Source organism: Heterodontus francisci, chromosome 36, assembly GCF_036365525.1.
Source record: "Heterodontus francisci isolate sHetFra1 chromosome 36, sHetFra1.hap1, whole genome shotgun sequence".
Lineage (NCBI taxonomy): Eukaryota > Metazoa > Chordata > Chondrichthyes > Heterodontiformes > Heterodontidae > Heterodontus > Heterodontus francisci.
The window spans coordinates 6542012-6561148 of NC_090406.1; the positions used below are offsets into that span (position 1 = coordinate 6542012).

Sequence of the window (19137 nt, forward strand, 5' to 3'; positions counted from 1 at the left end):
CCAGGCCATTTGATAAGGCATTAACAGTCAACCACATGGTGTGAGACTGATGTCGCCTAGTCCAGAAGGGTTCCCCTCCCTGAAGAATATTGGTGAGCTAGTTGGGCTTTTCAGACAATTGGCAGTTCTCGTGGTTATGTTTTTCCTTCCTTGCCGATCTACAGATTTCCAGATTTATTTAATTCAGTATTGCAACTTGGTATTTGAGCTCAATTCGTCTGGGCGTGCTCCGTTCTACAATCGCTGCCTACTGAACTGTATCTTATGAACGTAGAATGGGGCAAGGTTTTGTACTGATTTTTAAATGAGAATTGTGATTTTGAATGTTGTTGGGTTTATAATGGGGAGCTTGTGGAGATCACAAGGGTGATGGCGAGTGGAACTTAGTTTGGGGCAGGATTCGGGTGATGGAGCTTTGAATGAGTTGACTTTCTGTAAGAGCTGAAAAAGTTGACTGAAGGGCTTTGACGATGTCACTTATTAAAGTACCAAGAATGCTAACAGTTTCACTGGGGGAAAAGATCAGTCATTGTGGAAAATAGGTGACTTCGCGCTTCACAGAATCACAGAATTGTTACAGTGCAGAAGGAGGCCATTCGGCCTATCGCATCTGCACCGGCTCTCAAAATGAGCAATTCACCTAGTGCCACTCCCTGCCTTCTCCCCGTAACCCTGCACATTCTTCCTTTTCATATAACAAATTCCCTTTTGAATGCTTCAATTGAACCTGCCTCCACCACACTCTCAGGCAGTGCATTCCAAACCATAACCACTCGTTGCATGAAAAGGTTTTTCCTCATGTCTCTTTTGCTTCTTTTAAGACTTACTTTAAATCTGTGCCCTCTCGTTCTCGATCCCTCATGAGTGGGAACAGTTTCTCCCTATCTACGCTGTCCAGACCCCTCATGATTTTGAATACCTCTATCTTCCCCACATTGAACTTGATCTGCCACAGTTTTTCCCACTCATAGTCTATGTCCCTAATGTCCCACTACTATCTACACAAAATTATGGTGCCTTCTAACTTAGTGTCATCTGCAAACTTGGATATGTGCAACTCTCATTCCTTCATACAAGTCGCTGATATGCCTATAGGGTGAAAAGCTGAGGCCCCAGTACGGATCCCTTGGGAGCACTACTTGTCACATCCTACCAATCAGAGAATTGTACTGTTACCCCCACTCTCTGTCTCATACCTCACAACCAGTAACCAGCTTACCTTCATTTCTGTGCACTTTGTTACTCTTTTATACAGAACCTTAGCATGCTTTCTGCAAGTCCATATAGACAACATGTATATCCACCATGCTACTGACCACTAAAAAAAAAAACTAGTTAGTTTAGTCGGACATGACTTAGCCTTCACAAATGCCTGCTGACTCTCTGATCAGCTCAAATTTAAGTGCTTAGTCTGACAGATTCCTGTAACTTCCCAACAACTGAAGATGAAGTGACAGATCTGTAGTTAGCTTGCTCATCTTTCCCTTCTTAAATAACAGAGTGGCACTTGCAATTTTGTGATCCAAAGGCACAATTCCCTGTATCGAGAGGGCTTTGAAAAGTTCTGACTTAATGCATCAGCACTTTCCTCACCCATTTCTAATAGTAGTCCAGGGTGGAAAGCGTTAGCTCCTGGAGATTATTTTCTCCTTTGTACACTGGAAATTTGTCCCCTTTCTCCACTGTGAAATGAGTAGCAAGTACTCATTTAACAAGACTGCGGTTCTAACGAAAGATCATCAACCTGAATGAAACATTAACTGTTTCTGTCTCCAGAGATGCTGCTTGACCTGCTGAGTAATTCCAGCATTTTCTGTTTTTACTTGTCTGATAGTGTCACCTGCATCATTCTTTTAGTTGGGCATGATTGTATCTGGATTTGATGGATGCTTGCTGGCATTTGTTGCCAAACCTGATACATGAGTAATAGCCACTTGGGCAAGATGCGGCGACTGAATGGTGCCAGTAAGAGTTAAATCCTACTCTGCTTTGATAAGGGGGGGAAGTTACCAGAGAAATTTGAGAGAGAGAGAGAGGAGTGTCATTTTTTTTAATAACAAATATTCCTAAACATACACACCTGTCTTGCAGGTAACCACTGCCCGCACAGTGGGTACTGTAATCCCACCACCATTGGTTCGTGGTGGTCAACAGGGAACCTCGAAACCTGGATCCCAACAGAACTCTCAAATAGCGATGCCACCGTTAGTGAGAGGAGCACAGGTAAGTGGCTGGTCAGGAGAATCAACGGGTATTTCTCTGTTATTGTGATGGTGAATTAGCCATTAAAATACACGACTTTCCTTTATTTTGCATGGGGTTTAATACAGAAATAGATAAGGCAAGTAATCTGGGGAGATGCCATCAGTGATCTTGGCATAAAAACAGAAAGTGCTGGAAATACTCAGCAGGTCAAGTAGCATCTGTGGAGAGAGAAGCAGAGTTAACGTTTAAGGTCTGTGACTTTCATCAGAACCCTCTGATGAAATGTTAACTCTGCTTCTCTCTCCACAGATGCTACCTGACCACCTGAGTATTTCCAGAACTTTCTGTTTTTATTTCAGATTTTCAGCATCTTTTATTTCAGTGATCATGGCAATTCAGTTGTGATAATTCATCTCTCTGACAATTGGATCCAGCAACTTCTCCAAGTCAGATGTGGTCCTAACTGAAAAGTTTTTAAAAATTGAAACAAATACAAACTTAAATTAACATAGCAGTTTGTGGCATCTCTGGAATATTTTTAGGTGCTTTACCTACAGTGAATTAATTAGTAACTGTACTTTGTGGAAATAGCCCCATCCATTTTACATACAGCAAATTGATGAGGGCCACAATAAACTAAACTGCACTTTTTTGATTGTTTATGATGGTGATTTCCTAATTTGAGGGCAACTTTACTTTGGTCCCCAAGTGGCTCAGTATGTCAACATAAAAACTGCCAGATTGTTATAAAATCCCCTCTGATTCACTCATGTTCCTCTGAGAATGTATAGTTATCTCCATGCCCCCTGGCAACATGGGACAGGCACTAAATGCTGCCTAGACAGTGATGCTCATTTCCAAGAAGAAATCTTTAAAAATGTTAATTTCAGTACGGAGGAAGACCACGTGGTCATTCAACCTGTGTTAGTGCTCCCTCAGTGGGATTCTAATCTTGTTTCCCTGTGCCTACAGTGAAGTTTAACTTTGCAGTGCAGCTTAAACTGCACTAATGTACTGTACAGTAACACTTCAAAGTGACTATTTTGGAATGCCAAAGCCATGATGTCCTTCGTATGACCAACTGTCAGCAGCAACGAAAGTCGCTGAAAATGGTATAGATTCCCCTACCCCAGTTGTAATTTGATGCCTGCTCATAAAGCAGCATTTTATCACCTTAGAGATTTTCAATTTGTGTAATGTTTGGGCAGAAAATCTCACTACAATCCAACTGTCTAAATCACTTGGATAACCCAGGTTGAATAATTTTATGGATGTTGCAATGTGGGGTTGATCTTTTAAGCCATGTGCTCCTGGTGTGTGATAATATGTCACTGCCACTGTGCATCATTACAGTGTGACAAGCTTGCACGCTCGGTGGCTCTTAAATCTATGGTTGTAGGAGTTTATAAATGTTGGCAGATGTGCTTGCACGTGTAAGATTTTAATTTTTTTTTATATCCATGTGGGTAACTGAAAAGTATGTGCTGCAAATATGTTTTGCCCTCTTCTCCCTCTCTTTGCCTTCTCCTCCATAGACTAAAGCTGTTCTCCCCACCCTCAAGTTTTTAACTTGTTTTTGCATGCTTTGCTTACATCCTATTTGTGGAATCTGCTTCATACAGTGTAAATTGTACAATACTGGGGTTTACCCTGGATGCAACTTGTACTCCAGTTGTGAGCATGTTGCTTATATTTGTACGTCTGCACTGTAGTGTGACCTACCTCGTCAGAATCCTGAATAACCTCTCCCTTTTCTTTTCTGCCTTGCTTTCATCTCCCCATCCTGGTCACACCATTTCATCCATCACTTTCCCATTCTGTTAGCCAATGTCTGTTTCTCCCCAGCAAATCCACGCCATCAGGCCACATGCCAGCACCGCCCCACCACCCCTGCTACTGGCCCCCCGGGCGTCGGTGCCCAGCTCAGTGCAGATCCAGGGCCAGAGGATTCTTCAGCAGGGACTGATCCGTGTGGCCAATGTCCCCAACACCAGCCTGCTCGTCAACATTCCACAGGTAAGCTGCCAATGAAGGGTATACCTCAACGTTGTAGATCTTGGGCTGAAGGCTTTGAAGACTCATGAAGAATGTAAGAGGAAGGGAAGGGAGGACTGAGAGAGTTAAGGGGCTCCATAGCTTTGCGATCCTGGGAAAGAATGAAGTAAGATAGTAATGGGATATGAGTCTTGATTTCAACATGGCGACTATTTATCAGACTTGGTGCGGATTGTTTAACCTGTTGTGGATACCCAGGAATATGAGGTTTTGTACATAACAATGTTGGGGAATGCCATATTACCAGTTTTTTTCATCCACTGTTAGCTCAAACACTGCTTGGTTAGATACATCAAAGATGAACTGCAAAATAAAGCTCCTTCCCACATAAGAACATGAGTTGGCCATTCTGCCCCTCAAACATGTGCTGTAATTCTATTAGGTAAGTGGTTCTCAAACCTTTTTTGGTTGAAGGTCCCTTTTCCAAATGCATTAATCTCGGACCCCGCCACCACCCCCCCCCCCCCCCCCCAGCCATTTGACAGTGTTGCATGTAAAGAGAGTTTTAATAATGCTTTTAAGAAAACAGGTATTTACTTACAGCTATCAGTGAGACTAATGTGCCTGTTAATGCAGAGTCTGCTTATCCTTGGCAGGAGTTTGGAGGGAGCACTAGGGGAGTGGGGCAGAGAAGTAACATGAAGGAACAGAACACGCCTCCATCCACCACTCATTCGCTCGCTTTTGATCACGGCACAGAATTTTTGTGAAGTAACAAAGAAGGTTGATGAAGGGAACTTGAGGATGTTGTCTATATGGATTTTAGGAAAATATTTGACAAAGTACCACACAAAGGGCAGGTTAACAAAATTGAGGCTCATGGCATAGGACAGTCAGTGTCAGCTTGGATAAAAAATTGGCTTAAGGACAGAAAACAGCAAGTCGTGGTAAATGGTTGTTTTTCAGGTTGGAGGATGGGAGGCAGTGATATTCCCCAAGGGTCAGTGCAAGGACTACAGCTTTTTTGATCTATATAAATGACTTGAATATTGGAATACCAAGTAAAATTTCAAAATTTGCCAATGACACCAACGTAGGAGGTATGGCAACAGTGAGGATGATGCGAATCGTCTGCAACAGGAGATAGATAGGCTAGCAGAATGAGCCGACGTGGCAGATGGAATTTAATAGAGAAGTATGAGGTGAAGCATTTTGGCAGAAGGAATGGGGAGAGGTAATATAGACATAATGGCACAATTCTAAAGAGTGTGCAGGGACAGGGCCTATTGAAAGAGTACTTAGCAAAGCATTTGGGATCTTGGGCTTCATAAATAGAAATATTGAGTCCAAAAGCAGGGAAGTTGTGAACGTTATAAAGCTCTGGTTGGGCACAACTGTGCCCAGTTCTGTGAAGGTCCTTGAGAGGGTGCAGAGGAGGTTGCCAGAATGGTTCCAGGGATGAGGGATTTTAGCTATAAAGTTAGTTTGGAGAAGCTGGGGCTCTTCACCTTGGAGAAGAGGGGATTGAGGAGAAATTCGATAAGAGGTGTACAAGATTATGACAGGTTTAGATAAGGTAGACAAAGAAAAGCTGTTGTCAGCTGCTGGTACAAGGGGGCAGAGATTTGGGTTTTTGGGCAATACATGCAGGGGAATGTGAGGAAGAATTTTTTTTACACAGTGAGTGCTAAGGGCCTGAAACTCGCTGCCTATGAGGGTAGTGGAAGCAGACACTATTAACGATTTCAGAAGGAAATTGGATGGGCACTTGAGGGAAATAAACTTTCAGGTCTACAAGGATAGAGCGGGGGAATGGGTCAGACTGGATTGCTCCACATAGAGCTGGCATGGTGTGCTGAATAGCCTCCTCTTGTGCCATCATGACTCTGTGATACAGTGTCCTGGGCGATTGCTCATCTGTAAGGCCAGCCCTATGTTGCGGACCACCTGGGAAGTCTACGGGGCCCAGTTTGAGAACCACTGCATTAAATTATGGCTGATCTGTACGTCAACTCCATTTACCCGCCCTTTCTCCATATCCTATGATAGTTTTACTCATCCCTTCTGCCTGTTCCCCAATCTTCAGATGAGATGCATCAGAGTGACATTTCAGGTTCTTGCGCCAGTATAACTCCCACCTCTTAGTCATAGAGTGATACAGCACTGTAACAGGCCCTTCGGCTCACCGAGTCTGTGCCGACCATCAACCACCCATTTATACTAATCCTGCATTAATCCCATATTCCCTACCACATCCCCACCTTCCCTCAATTCTCCTACCACCTACCTACACTAGGGACAATTTACAATGGCCAATTTACCTATCAACCTGCAAGTCTTTGGCTGTAGGAGGAAACCGGAGCACCCGGCGGAAACCCACGCGGTCACAGGGAGAACTTGCAAACTCCGCACAGGCAGTACCCAGAATTGAACCCGGGTTGCTGGAGCTGTGAGGCTGCAGTGCTAACCACTGCGCCGCCCAACCCTCTTCTGTGAGGAGATATGCTACTGTGGAAGGAATCACAGCTAATTCCAATCCTGTTCTCACCTAATGTGCACTTTCAGATTGGAAACATGGGGGAATCTGGCTTCCAACCACATCCTGACCCCAGTCCAGTTCAAGGAAAGATTGTCTATTTGTCCTGCCCTGATTGAGATCAAATACCTGAGGTCAGGCTCTAGTCCTAGTTGGTCCTAATGGCTGTCTGCGATTCCGGGGGAACCTTTCCCACTAAGCCACCATGGCCATACTCGGCAACATTTTTAAAGCCTCTGCAATTGGCCACCTCTTGCTAGTTGGTGTGGACAATAGATTATTTTATGGTACTATCCTGTGTTCACTGGGAAATGGATTGAGGTCAAAACCTGCTTATGTATCTCGCAGCCAGAGATTCAGGTGTTGTGATTTGATTGCGGGATGGTATGCTACCTTTCCCAGTTTCTCAATTGTGTTCTCATTAATCTTGAAAGAGTTCCCCTGTTAGTGAGCTCATCGTCACACTGTATCTAAACTGCTGCAGTTTTATAAACTTGTGGGCTTAATGTGAGTCATTTTTAATAATCTACTGGCTCTGCGGAGTGAAATCTCAACCTCAATCCCTGGTCATGTGGATGTTGGTCGAGGGGTCACTAGAGACCAAAGTTAACTTTGGTGCCAGGGAGCAAGTAAATCAGCTAGTCTCCTAATGGCTGTCCTTGGCCCCACTACTGGAAACAAAGTGACTCCTGACAACGCAGAGCATGCGCAGAGTGGTCGTGGATGTCATCAATGTGTGTGAACATTTGCCAGCTTCCCAGTATGAATGCACACGCATGACGTCCTCACCCCTCAATAGCCATCCCCGCTCGCTCCCAGCATCCCTGCTTCAATCGCTGCTTCACCCCGCTCACTCCCCTCCACACTGCTGCCTTCCCTCAGCCACTTGCTCCTCCCCCCCCACCGGTCAGCTACTCATTTCCGCCTCACTGGCTGCTCTCCCCCCTCGGCCGCTCGCTCCAGACCTCGGCACTGCTTCCCACCCACACACCGCCTCCCCACCCCGCTCACCGGCTGCCTGCCCTCCACTTACCCGCCCCCCCTCCCCCCCCAGCTCGCTCCCCAATTCCCTACTCCCACCCCCTCCTCCTGCCGCTCGGTCCAGGCCGCGCCGCTTCCCTCCTCTTGGCCACTCGCTCCCACGTCGCCTTGTCACCCCTGACGGCCCGCCTTGCTGCTTCAGGCGGCGCGGCGGGAAACGATCAAACGTGGGAGCGAGTGGCCGAGAGGAGAGAAGCGGCACAGCCTGGAGCAAGTGGTTGGAGGAGATGGAGAAGCGTGAAGCAGGGTGGGGGGGTGCGGCAAGACCAGGGTGGGTAGCTAAGGAAAGGCAGCGAGCGGTGTGCTTCCACTGCCCTTTTTTGGCAGTGCATTCCAGATCATTATAACTCTATGGAAAGATATTTTCCTCATCTCTCTTTTTTTTTCTTATACTAAATCCGAATCCTCTGTCATTAAACCAGTTTGGATTAAATGAGGGGATTTTCGGGTTGAATTTGTTTTTTGTGATCAATTGAGCAGCACCGTCTTTATTACTGGCAGCTGTCTGAACATCGCAGACAGTGACGTTTCGGTGATAGAGGCTGCATTTGCGCATGTGCGACACCTAGTGATTGCGTTGTCAGCAAACGCATCCTACTGGAAAATACAGGTTCCAGGGTTGGGGAAGGGCACACATCAGGCTAGAACTTGGCAGCTGTGAGCCTACCCATGGTTGAATACCTGCTCATCTTGGCTCACTGGATAGGACTCATGTGAAGAATGGGAACAATTCCAGCTCCAAGTTTCCCTCCAAATCTCTCCCCGTCCCAAATTGGGCATATATTAGCTGTTCCTTTGTTGCTGGGTCAAGCACTGTGGGTGTAAGTTCAAAACACAGACCTCAGTGGTAAAAGAAGGCAGCTTCTCAAGGTAATTAGGAATGGGCAATAAATGTTGGCCTTGCCAGTGACGTTCACATCCAGTGAACCCTCTGAATGTTTCCATTGTGTGCAGCTTGTTTATTTCATTGTGCAGTAACTTTAAATTCTTCAGTGCGACCATTTATATACGTTATCTTAAATGGGACTTGAGCAGCCTCAGGCAGTGACCTTCCGGGTCACTGCGTGGCCACGCATACGTGTGGCTTACAGAGAACATTGCCCATAATCTGTAAATGAATGAATGAATGTGGTAGCAGAGGGTTAATGGTGCTTTTGGAACTGGGCTCCAGGAAGAAAAGTTTGGGAGAAGAAAAGTTAATTTTGATGTGTTGAGAAGGAGCTCTGTTCTGTCTCAATTTTAACCACACACCGTTTCCATCGATCAGCTTAATCTCTCTAATTGTTTTACAGGCTTCGAGTACAATGAAAGCCTCGACGTTTAATTCGGCACAGTCGAATGCCAACACCAACACAGTGTCGTCCGTCATAAATTCCAATGACTCACCCGCCAGTCGACAGGCAGCAGCCAAGCTTGCTCTCCGAAAGCAGCTGGAGAAGACGTTGCTGGAAATTCCACCGCCCAAACCACCAGCGCCCGAGCTGAACTTCCTACCAAGTGCCGCCAATAATGAATTTATCTACCTGGTGGGCCTAGAGGAGGTGGTGCATAACCTTCTAGAAACCCAAGGTAGAGTTGTAGTTCTTGCGCACAGTATTTTGAGGATTGGTCAGAGCCATAGAAACTTGGGTCTGGGATTCTAAAATCAAGGCTCTAGATCATATTGTGGTGTTTGTCAAGCATTGGATTTAAGAAGTTGGAAGTTCTCAAAAAGTGATAGTAACATTAATGCTGGTATATACCACAATCATAGAATAATACATCACAGAAGGAGGCCATTTAGCCTATCTTGCCTCTGTCAGCTCTTTGAAAGAGCTATCCAGTTAGTGCTACTCCCTTTCTGTATGCCCAGAACCCTGCATTTTATTTCTTTTCAAGTATTTATCCAGTTCCCTTTTGTAAGTTACTATTGAATCTGCTTCCACTGCCCTTTCAGGTAGTGCATTCCAGATCATTATAACTCTGTAAAAGATATTTTCCTCATCTCCCTTTTTTTCTTATACTAAATCAGAATCTTCTATCATTAAACCAGTTTGGATTAAACACAGCTTGCACCAATAGCAGATTTCAGGCAGGACAACAGTTGACCGACCCTTGCGCAAAGGAGAGCAGTGCAAAATGAACCAGGGTTTCAGCTGCTGGTCATAATTATTGTTGGTGGGCAAGGATGTGGATGGGCTCAACAGTGAATTTCACAACCCTGCAGTGTAGATCTGAAAGGGTTGCGCCTCATTTTTTTGTTTTGCTATGGGATACAAGTATTTGAGGCCAACTACACCATCTTCATTATCAGTCCAACTGAGATCAACTAACTCCAGATCGACTGGAGGATGTACTGATATCACACTCAACCAAGTTCATTTTGTAGATACTATAAGTTGGACTCGACACCTCTGTGAAGGGCAGGTTATCTTAAACTGCCTGTTGGGTAATATTTATCCCTCAACCAACTCTTCAAAACAGATTATCTAATCATTATCATGCTGCCTTACATACGAGCATACGAATTAGGAGAACTAGGCCATTCGACATGTCTAGCCTGCTCCACCAGTCAATAAGATCATGGCTGGTTTGTTTGAGTCTCAAATTTCACACTCCCATCTACCCCTGATAGCCTTTGATTCCCTTGCCTGACGAGAATCTATCTACCCCCACCTTAATATTATTCAATGACCCTACCTTCACCACCACCTGAGGTAGAGAGTTCCAAAGTCATACGACCCTTTGAGAAAACATTTTCCTCATCTCTGTCCTAAAAGGGCGACCCCTAATTTTAAAACAGTGCTCCCTAGTTCTGGACTCACCCACAAGAGGAAACATCCTTTCCACATCCACCTTGTCAAGACCGTTCAGGGTCTTATATACTTTAATCTTTTTGTGGGAGCTTGCTGTGTGCAAATTGGCTGCCACGATTCCCTACATGACAACAGTGACCACTTAAAAAAAAAAATTAGTACTTCATTGGCTGTGATGTGCTTTGGGACGTCCTGAGGTCATGAAAGGCTCTATTGAAATGCAAGTCTTCCTTTCGGTCATCCCTGGTCTGTACAACTCGGGCAGCCTTACTTACCAACTGAACCATCAACAACAACAACTTGCATTTATGCAGTGCCTTTTAACAATAGAAAACGTCCCAAGGCACTTTGGTGATGTGTGTACGGCACTTGGTGCGAGTTAGAGCACATAGGCTTAACCCCCAAGTCTTGACTGTCCAAGGCACAGGTGTGAATGGGCAGGTGGGCCAGTCCTTGCTGAACCACGTCACAGTGTTTCACATCTGCTGCAACGCAGGCTTTTCCTATATCTGTGATGTCTAGAGGGGATGGGTATGGAGGAACAAAATGGGTTTACTTTTTCTTAACGTGTTCTCCTGCTTTTTCAGGTAAAGGTTCAGCGCAGGGACTGACCCAAGAGCCATACGCCTGTGCTCAATGTAAAACTGACTTCACCTGTTGCTGGAGGCAGGGAAAGACCGGGACTATCATGTGCGAGCAATGTGTGACATCCAACCAGAAGAAGGCATTGAAAGCTGAACATACTAATCGTCTGAAAGCAGCATTTGTGAAGGCCCTTCAGCAAGAACAGGTGGGCGGGTGGGAAGTTACAAACTTACCTACCAGGACTGTATCCCAGTATAATATAGTGCCAGCTGTGTACCAAATACAGTAACAGACCTGTACCATACCCCAGTGTTTGAGACTGACCCATACCCACTAGTACTGTACCCAGTGTTTGAGACTGACCGTATCCACCAGTACTGTACCCCAGTGTTATACAGTAGAAGACCTGTACCATCAGTATTGCACCCATGTGTAATACATTTCAATTTTCCTCTGTGTAAGTGTTGTCATACACCATCATTGCTGAGTGAGTGACTGTCCCCATCTTTGGAGGAAAAGGTTTTTTATTGATTGCTTTGACAGGAGAGAGTATTCAGCTCACCAACAGATAGCCAGGTTCCCAGGACAGTTATCTCTCCAAAACTGGGGAGGGAGGTGTCTTCAACAGCAATGCAAGTAGCTTGTGGGGAGTTGGGGGAAGAGAGGGGGCTTGGGGCCTAAACCTCTATTGCAGGTGTTTACCCCTCTCCCTGATGCATAGGTGTGAAGGAGATGCTGATATGTAGAAAGGACACTGTTTTATTTTGTAGGAAATTGAACAACGGATACTGCAACAGACAGCTTCTACTGTACAGAGCAAGCAGGATTCTTCAGTACAGCACCACACGTTGAAACAGGTATGGAAGGCAAGTAACTCAGTTAATTAATCTTTAAAATAGCAAGCACTGAATTGAAGAGCTGCCTCCATGATTAGTTATGACTGTTTCAAGTGGCTGCTCCCAGCATTCTGTTTGTGCTCACAGCAGATGAGGCATTTTCGATGGGCAGGTCCACACCCTCCGTAGACTGAAACTTGAGCACATTGTGGGTGAGATGAATGGGTTAGTATGCTGCAAGATTAAAAAGTACCCCTTTCTCTTCTGAGATGCACATCAGAAAGATGTACTAGATATCTCCTGAACTCCCCTGATTGCTCTGCAAGGTGGAAAAGCACCATGTGGACAGGCCATATATTTCAGGCTGCGGTAGAAATCCAAGTTTATTGCAAGATGCAGTTTATACAGAAGCAAAATCCAATCAGGAACAATACAATATTTGACTTTTACCAGTACATGGAATAGATATCTGACCTGGAAATAACTCAAGGTTTCAAAATTAGTGGAATCCCTTCTGAATTCCTTAATTCAGACTGAATATTGAAGGGTACATGACATTTAGGAAGGACAGGAAGCTAGGAAAAGGTGGAGGGGTGGCTGTGTTAATGAATGGTATTAGCACAGTAGAGAGGGATGACCTAAATTCAGGAAACCAGGATGTAGAAACGATAAATGACAAGAAGTCACTTGTGAGAGTGATGGACAGGCCCCCTAACAGTAACCACACGGTAAGACGGGGTATCAAGGAAAAAATAATGGAAGCTTGTCAGAAAGGCACGTCGATAATCATGGGGGATTTTAATGTACACATAGACTGGAAAAATCAGATAGGCAAAGGTAGCCTAGATAAGGAATTCACAAAGTTTTCAGGAAAGTTTCATAGAACAGCACATTCTGGCGCCAACCAGAAAGCAGGGTATACTAGACCTAGTATTGTGCAACGAGATAGGATTAATTAATTAATCATAGCGAAGGCACCTCTAGGCAGCAGCGATCATAGTATGTGAAAAATTTTACATTCAGTTTGAGGGAGAGAAGAGTGGGTCGAAGACTAGTATTTTATACTAAAGAAGAAGATACAACCCAGACAATGGTGAAAGAGGAGGTAATTCAGACTCTAGAAGGGTTTAAAATTGATGAGGAATTATTAGATAGGGTGTCTGTTCTTCAAGTGGATAAGGCACCAGGACTGGATGAGATGCATCCACGGATACTGAGGGAAGAGACTGGAAATTGCGGAGGCACCAACCATAATTTTTTAGTCTTAGACTTGGGGGTGGTGTCCAAGTACTGGAGAATTGCAAACGTTACACTCTTGTTCAAAAAAGGGTGTAAAGATAAGCTCAACAACGACAGGCCAGTCAGTTTAACTGCGATGTTGGGGAAGCTTCTAGAAAGATCAATTCGGGACAAAATTAATTGTCACATGGACAAATGTGGGTTAATTAAAGAAAGCCAGCATGGATTTCTTCAGAGAAGATCATGTTTAACTAACTTGCTGGAGTTTTTTGAAGAGATAACAGAGAGGGTTGATGAGGCTAATGGACTTCCAAAAGGCGTTTGATATAGTGCCACACAACAGACTTGTGAGCAAAGCTATAGCTCATGGAATAAACGGGACAGTAGCAACATGGATACGGAATTGGTTGAGTGGCAGAAAACAAAGAGTAGTGGTAAATGGATGTTTTTCAGGCTGGAGGAAGATTTGTAGTGGAGTTCCCCAAGGGTCAATGTTGTGACCTTTGCTTTTCCTGATATGTATTAATGACCTAGACCTTGGTGTGCAGGACACAATTTCAAAGTTTGTGGATGATACAAAACTTGGAAGCATTGTGAACTGTGAGGGCAAGATAGTATCAAACTTAAAAGAAAAAGCATATAATTGCGCAAAAATGGGTGGCAGGTCAGAAAATTGGACAGAATATATAAAAAAGCAAAAAATGATTAAAAGATTAAGTAGGAGGGAAAGATTGAGTACGAGGGAAAGCTAGTTAGAAATATAAAAACCTATAGTAAGATTTTCTATAGATATTTAAAAAATAAAAGTTAACAAAGTGAGCATTGGTCCCATAGAAAGTGAGTCTGGGGAATTCATAATGGAAATAAAGGAGATGGCAAATGAATTGAACAGGTATTTTGCATCAGGCTTCACTACAGAGGATGCAAGCAACATCCCAGAAATAGCTGTAAATCAGGAAATGAAAGGGAGGGAGGAACTCAAAATTACAATCACCAGGGAAGTGGTACTGAGCAAATTGTTGGAGCTGCGGGCTGACAAGTCCCCAGTTCCTGCTGGACCTCATTCTAGGGTCTGAAAAGAAGTGGCTAGTGAGATAGTTGATGCTTTCGTTTTAATTTTCCAAAGTTCACTAGATTCGGGGAAGGTTCCGTTAGATTGGAAAATAGTCAATGTAACTACTTTATTCAAAATGGGAGGGAGACAGAAAGCAGGAAACTACAGGCCAGTTAGTTTAACATCTGTCAAAGGGAAAATGTTAGAAGCTATTATTAAGGATGTTATAGCAGGGCACTTAGAAAAATTCAAGGTAATCAGGCAAAGTCAACATGGTTTTGTGAAAGGGAAATCATGTTTAACAATTTATTGGAGTTCTTTGAAAGCTAGCTTTCCCTCGTACTGTAAATTGTTTCCTCCTTATTAATCTTTTAATGTTCTGTGGATAAAGGGGAACCGGTAGTTGTATGGTACTTAGATTTCCAGAAGGCATTCGATAAGGTGCCACATCAAAGGTTATTGAGGAAAAGGAAAAGCCCATGGTGTAGGGGGTAACATTTTGGCATGGATAGAAGATTGGCTAGCTAACAGGAAACAGAGAACAGTATAAATGGGTCATTTTCTTGTTGGCAGGATGTAACGAGTGGTGTGCCACAGGGATCTGTGCTGGGACCTCAACTTTTTACAATTTATATAAATTACTTGGCTGAAGGGACCGATGGTATGGTTGCTAAATTTGCTGATGACACAAAAATAGGTAGGAAGAGGACATAAAGGGGCTACAATGGGATATAGGTTAAGTGAGTGGGCAAAGATCTGGCAAATGGAGTATAATGTGGGAAAGTGTGAATTTTCCACTTTGGCAGGAAGAGTAAAAAAGAAGCGTTTATCTAAACAGTGAGAGATTGCAGAGCTCTGAGATGCAGAGGGATCTGGGTGACCTAGTGCATGAATCGTAAAAGGTTAGTACACAGGTACAGCATGTAATTTGGAAAGCTAATAGAATGTTGTTGTTTGTTGTGAGGGGAGTTGAATACAAAAGTAGGGAGGTTTTTTTTAGATTAGAGATACAGCACTGAAACAGGCCCTTCGGCCCACCGATTCCGCGCCGAACATCAACCACCCATTTATACTAATCCTACACTAATTCCATATGCTTACCACATCCCCACCTGTCCCTATATTTCCCTACCACCTACCTATACTCGGGGCAATTTATAATGTCCAATTAACCTATCAACCAGCAAGTCTTTGGCATGTGGGAGGAAACCGGAGCACCCGGAGAAAACCCACGCAGACACAGGGAGAACTTGCAAACTCCACACAGGCAGTACCCGGAATCGAACCCGGGTCCCTGGAGCTGTGAGGCTGCGGTGCTAACCACTGCGCCACTGTGCCGCCCAAGGACACCCAGGTCTTGTTGCACCTCCCCCTTTCCCAATCTATCACCATTCAGATAATACTGCAGTTAAACAGGGCATTGGTGAGACCACATCTGGAGCACTGTGTACAGTATTGGTCTCCTTATTTAAGGAAGGTTGTAAATACGTTAGAAGCAGTTCAGAGATGCTTAACTGGATTAATACCTGGAATAGGCAGGTTGTCTTATGAGGAAAGGTTAGACTGGCTAGGCTTGTGTCCACTGGAGATCAGAAGAGTAAGAGGCGACTTGATTGAAAAATACAAGATCCTGAGGGCTCTTGACAGGGTGGATGTGGAAAGGATGTTTCCCCTTGTGAGAGAATATAGAACTAGGGGTCACTGTTTAAAAGTAAGGGGTCGCCCATTTAAGCCAGAGATGAGAAATTTTTTCTCTGAGGATCGTGAGTCTTTGAAGCTCTCTCAAAAGGCGATGGAAGCAGAGTTTTTGAATATTTTTAAGGCAGAGGTAGATGGGTTCTTGATAAGCAAGGGAGTGAAAGGTTATCGGGGGTATGTGGGAATGTGGAGTTGAGGTTACAGTCGGATCAGCCATGATCTTGTTGAAGGGCGGAATATGGCCAAGTGGCCGACTGCTGCCCCTAATTCACATGTTCATATGTATTTGAATGAACTTGCTGTTCCATCTCATAGCTGCCATGTAAAAATAGGTGGTCGAAACAAATGACCTGGAGATATAGTGACAGGCTGCAGTAAATATACCTGATATAGGCAACACCGATCTTTTGCAATAGGTTACTAGAAACAAAAGCAAAACCCTTTCTCAGCCAGCATGCAATCGATATTAATTATTGCTCTTGCCTGGGCGAGTAGAAAATGAAAACCAGTTCCCCTCAATGTAGGGCATTACTTCTTTTGGCTGGACAGCATCTTTGTGTCATTAACATATAATGCATCCAGACAGAATTGTGTGTTTGCTTGTACCTATAGGCGAGGTGGGTAGGCAGTAAAGCAAGTCTGATCAGAACCAGCAGCCACGGCTTGTATTTGAAATTTTATAATTCATGGTATTGGCCTAGCTACAATTTAAAATTAAACAATAAATGTAGAAGTTGTCTTACCATGCCTGTCTCCCATCACGCTTCCTTCAGTAACTCTTTTGAGTACTGGACAATTTGATGTAGCAATGCACAACATAGTTTGAAAGAGGTTAGCAGTTGACCATCTGTTTTAATTAATTGCAATAATTTCTTCTTCTTCTTCTTCGGCCTCCTTGTCTCGAGTGACAATGGGTAAGCGCCTGGAGGTGGTCAGTGGTTTGTGAAGCAGCGCCTAGAGTGGCTATAAAGGCCAATTCTAGAGAGACAGACTCTTCCACCGACGTTGCAGATAAAATTGGTTGCCGGGGCTGTTACACAGTTGGCTCTCCCCATGCGCTTCTGTCTTTTTACCTGCCAACTGATAAGTCTCGTCGACTCGCCATGCTTCAGCCCCGCCTTTATGACTGTCCGCCAGATCTGGCGATCACTGGCAACTGACTCCCATGACTTGTGATCAGTGTCACAGGACTTCATGTCACGTTTGCAGACGTCTTTAAAGTGGAGATATGGACGGCCGGTCGGTCTGATACCGGTGACGAGCTCGCTGTACAATGTATCCTTGGGGATCCTGCCATCTTCCATGTGGCTCACATGGCCAAGCCATCTCGAGCGCCACTGGCTCAGTAGTGTGTATAAGCTGGGGATGTTGGCCGCCTTGAGGACTTCTGTGTTGGAGATACGGTCCTGCCACCTGATGCCAAGGATTCTCCGGAGGCAGCGAAGATGGAATGAATTGAGACGTCGCTCTTGGCTGTCATACGTTGTCCAGGCCTCACTGCCGTAGAGCAAGGTACTGAGGACACAGGCTTGATACACTCGGACTTTTGTGTTCCGTGTCAGTGTGCCATTTTCCCACACTCTCTTGGCCAGTCTGGACATAGCAGTGGAAGCCGTTCCCATGCGCTTGTTGATTTTTGCATGGAGAGACAGGTTACTGGTGATAGTTGAGCCTAGGTAGGTGAACTCTTGAATGACTTCCAGAGCGTGGTCGCCGATATTGATGGATGGAGCATTTCTGACGTCCTGTCCCAAGATGTTCGTTTTCTTGAGGCTGATGGTTAGGCCAAATTTGTTGCAGGCAGCCGCAAACCTGTCGATGAGTCTCTGCAGACACTCTTCTGTGTGGGATGTTAATGCAGCATCGTCAGCAAAGAGGAGTTCCCTGAAGAGGACTTTCCGTACTTTGGTCTTCGCTCTTAGATGGGCAAGGTTGGACAACCTGCCATCTGATTTTGCGTGGAGGAAAATTCCTTCTTCTGAAGACTTGAACGCATGTGAGAGCAGCAGGGAGAAGAAGATCCCAAACAGTGTGGGTGCGAGAACACAGCCCTGTTTCACGCCACTCAGAATAGGAAAGGGGTCTGATGAGGCGCCGCTATGTTGAATTGTGCCTTTCATATTGTCATGGAATGAGGTGATGTTACTTAGTGGCTTTGGTGGACGTCCAATCTTTGCTAGTAGTCTGAAGAGACCACGTCTGCTGACGAGGTCAAAGGCTTTGGTGAGATCAGTGAAAGCAACATAGAGGGGCATCTGTTGTTCTCGGCATTTCTCCTGTAGCTGGCGAAGGGAGAACAGCATGGATCTCTCTGGTCGAAAGCCACACTGCCTCAGGGTATATATTGCAAAAACTAGATTGAAGATATGACCCACTTATTTATTGCTTTTGAGGGAAATCAATCGGCAATTGCAATCAAATGCAACAAAGCAAGTGGCCATATTTGACCCTTGATTTCCTGCTTGCTCCAATTGTGCCAGTCTCTTCGCTGTCTCAGTAATTGACAGAAGGGATTACACAGTGTGGTGGGATCTGGAAATCACTTCTTGAAGGGTGGCAAAGGCAGAAACCCTCATTGTATTTTTTAAAAATACTTGGATATGCACTGGAAGCGTTGTAACATGCAGGGCTGTCGACCAAGAGTTGGAAAGTGTGATTAGGCTGGATAGTTCTTATTCAGCTGCTCAGACATAGTGGGCCGAATGGTCACCCCTTTCAAAAATACATATTTTAAAATGTTTCTATCCCTGCCTCCTGTACTCGCGAGGCCTCGGCTTTTGGCTGTCCTTCTCTACCTGTGCTCAGAGCTGGGACTGCCTCTGCTGCACTCTTAGTGAGCAACACCAGAGGAGATCAGCTAGTTGTTGGGAAGGATGTTATGTTTCCTGAAACTTAAGCTCCACAAGAAAGGGTTTAAGTAATAATCGCTCAAATTAAAGAGAAACATGTTTGAACCTTCAAAAATGATTTTGCAATTACTGGGACTTCTTCCTACAGAAGAAACAGTGTCTTCTCAGCTCATCTGAAATAGACCCAATGCTTCCATATCTCAAAAACGCAATCCACCTGATCACTGCAAAAGATTTCTGGTAATTGGCATTTTACACGGATAAGCCTCTATTGGCAGTGATATTGGGACAGTGAATGGAGTGT

General features: G+C 44.6%; 1 protein-coding gene across 17 annotated transcripts in view; it reads left to right on the top strand.

Annotated features, from left to right (window-relative positions):
* gatad2ab (GATA zinc finger domain containing 2Ab) overlaps positions 1-19137 on the top strand; it is a 151036-nt gene that overhangs the window by 126049 nt on the left and 5850 nt on the right. For 7 of the 17 annotated variants that reach the window (XM_068016042.1, XM_068016056.1, XM_068016043.1 and 4 more), the window contains 5 exons: positions 2092-2223; positions 4030-4221; positions 9070-9346; positions 11160-11362; positions 11928-12023. In XM_068016042.1, coding sequence (XP_067872143.1) covers positions 2092-2223; positions 4030-4221; positions 9070-9346; positions 11160-11362; positions 11928-12023 — 900 coding nt within the window. The remainder of the gene's footprint in view (positions 1-2091; positions 2224-4029; positions 4222-9069; positions 9347-11159; positions 11363-11927; positions 12024-19137) is intronic. The other 10 variants (XM_068016057.1, XM_068016045.1, XM_068016051.1 and 7 more) reach the window with 3 other exon arrangements.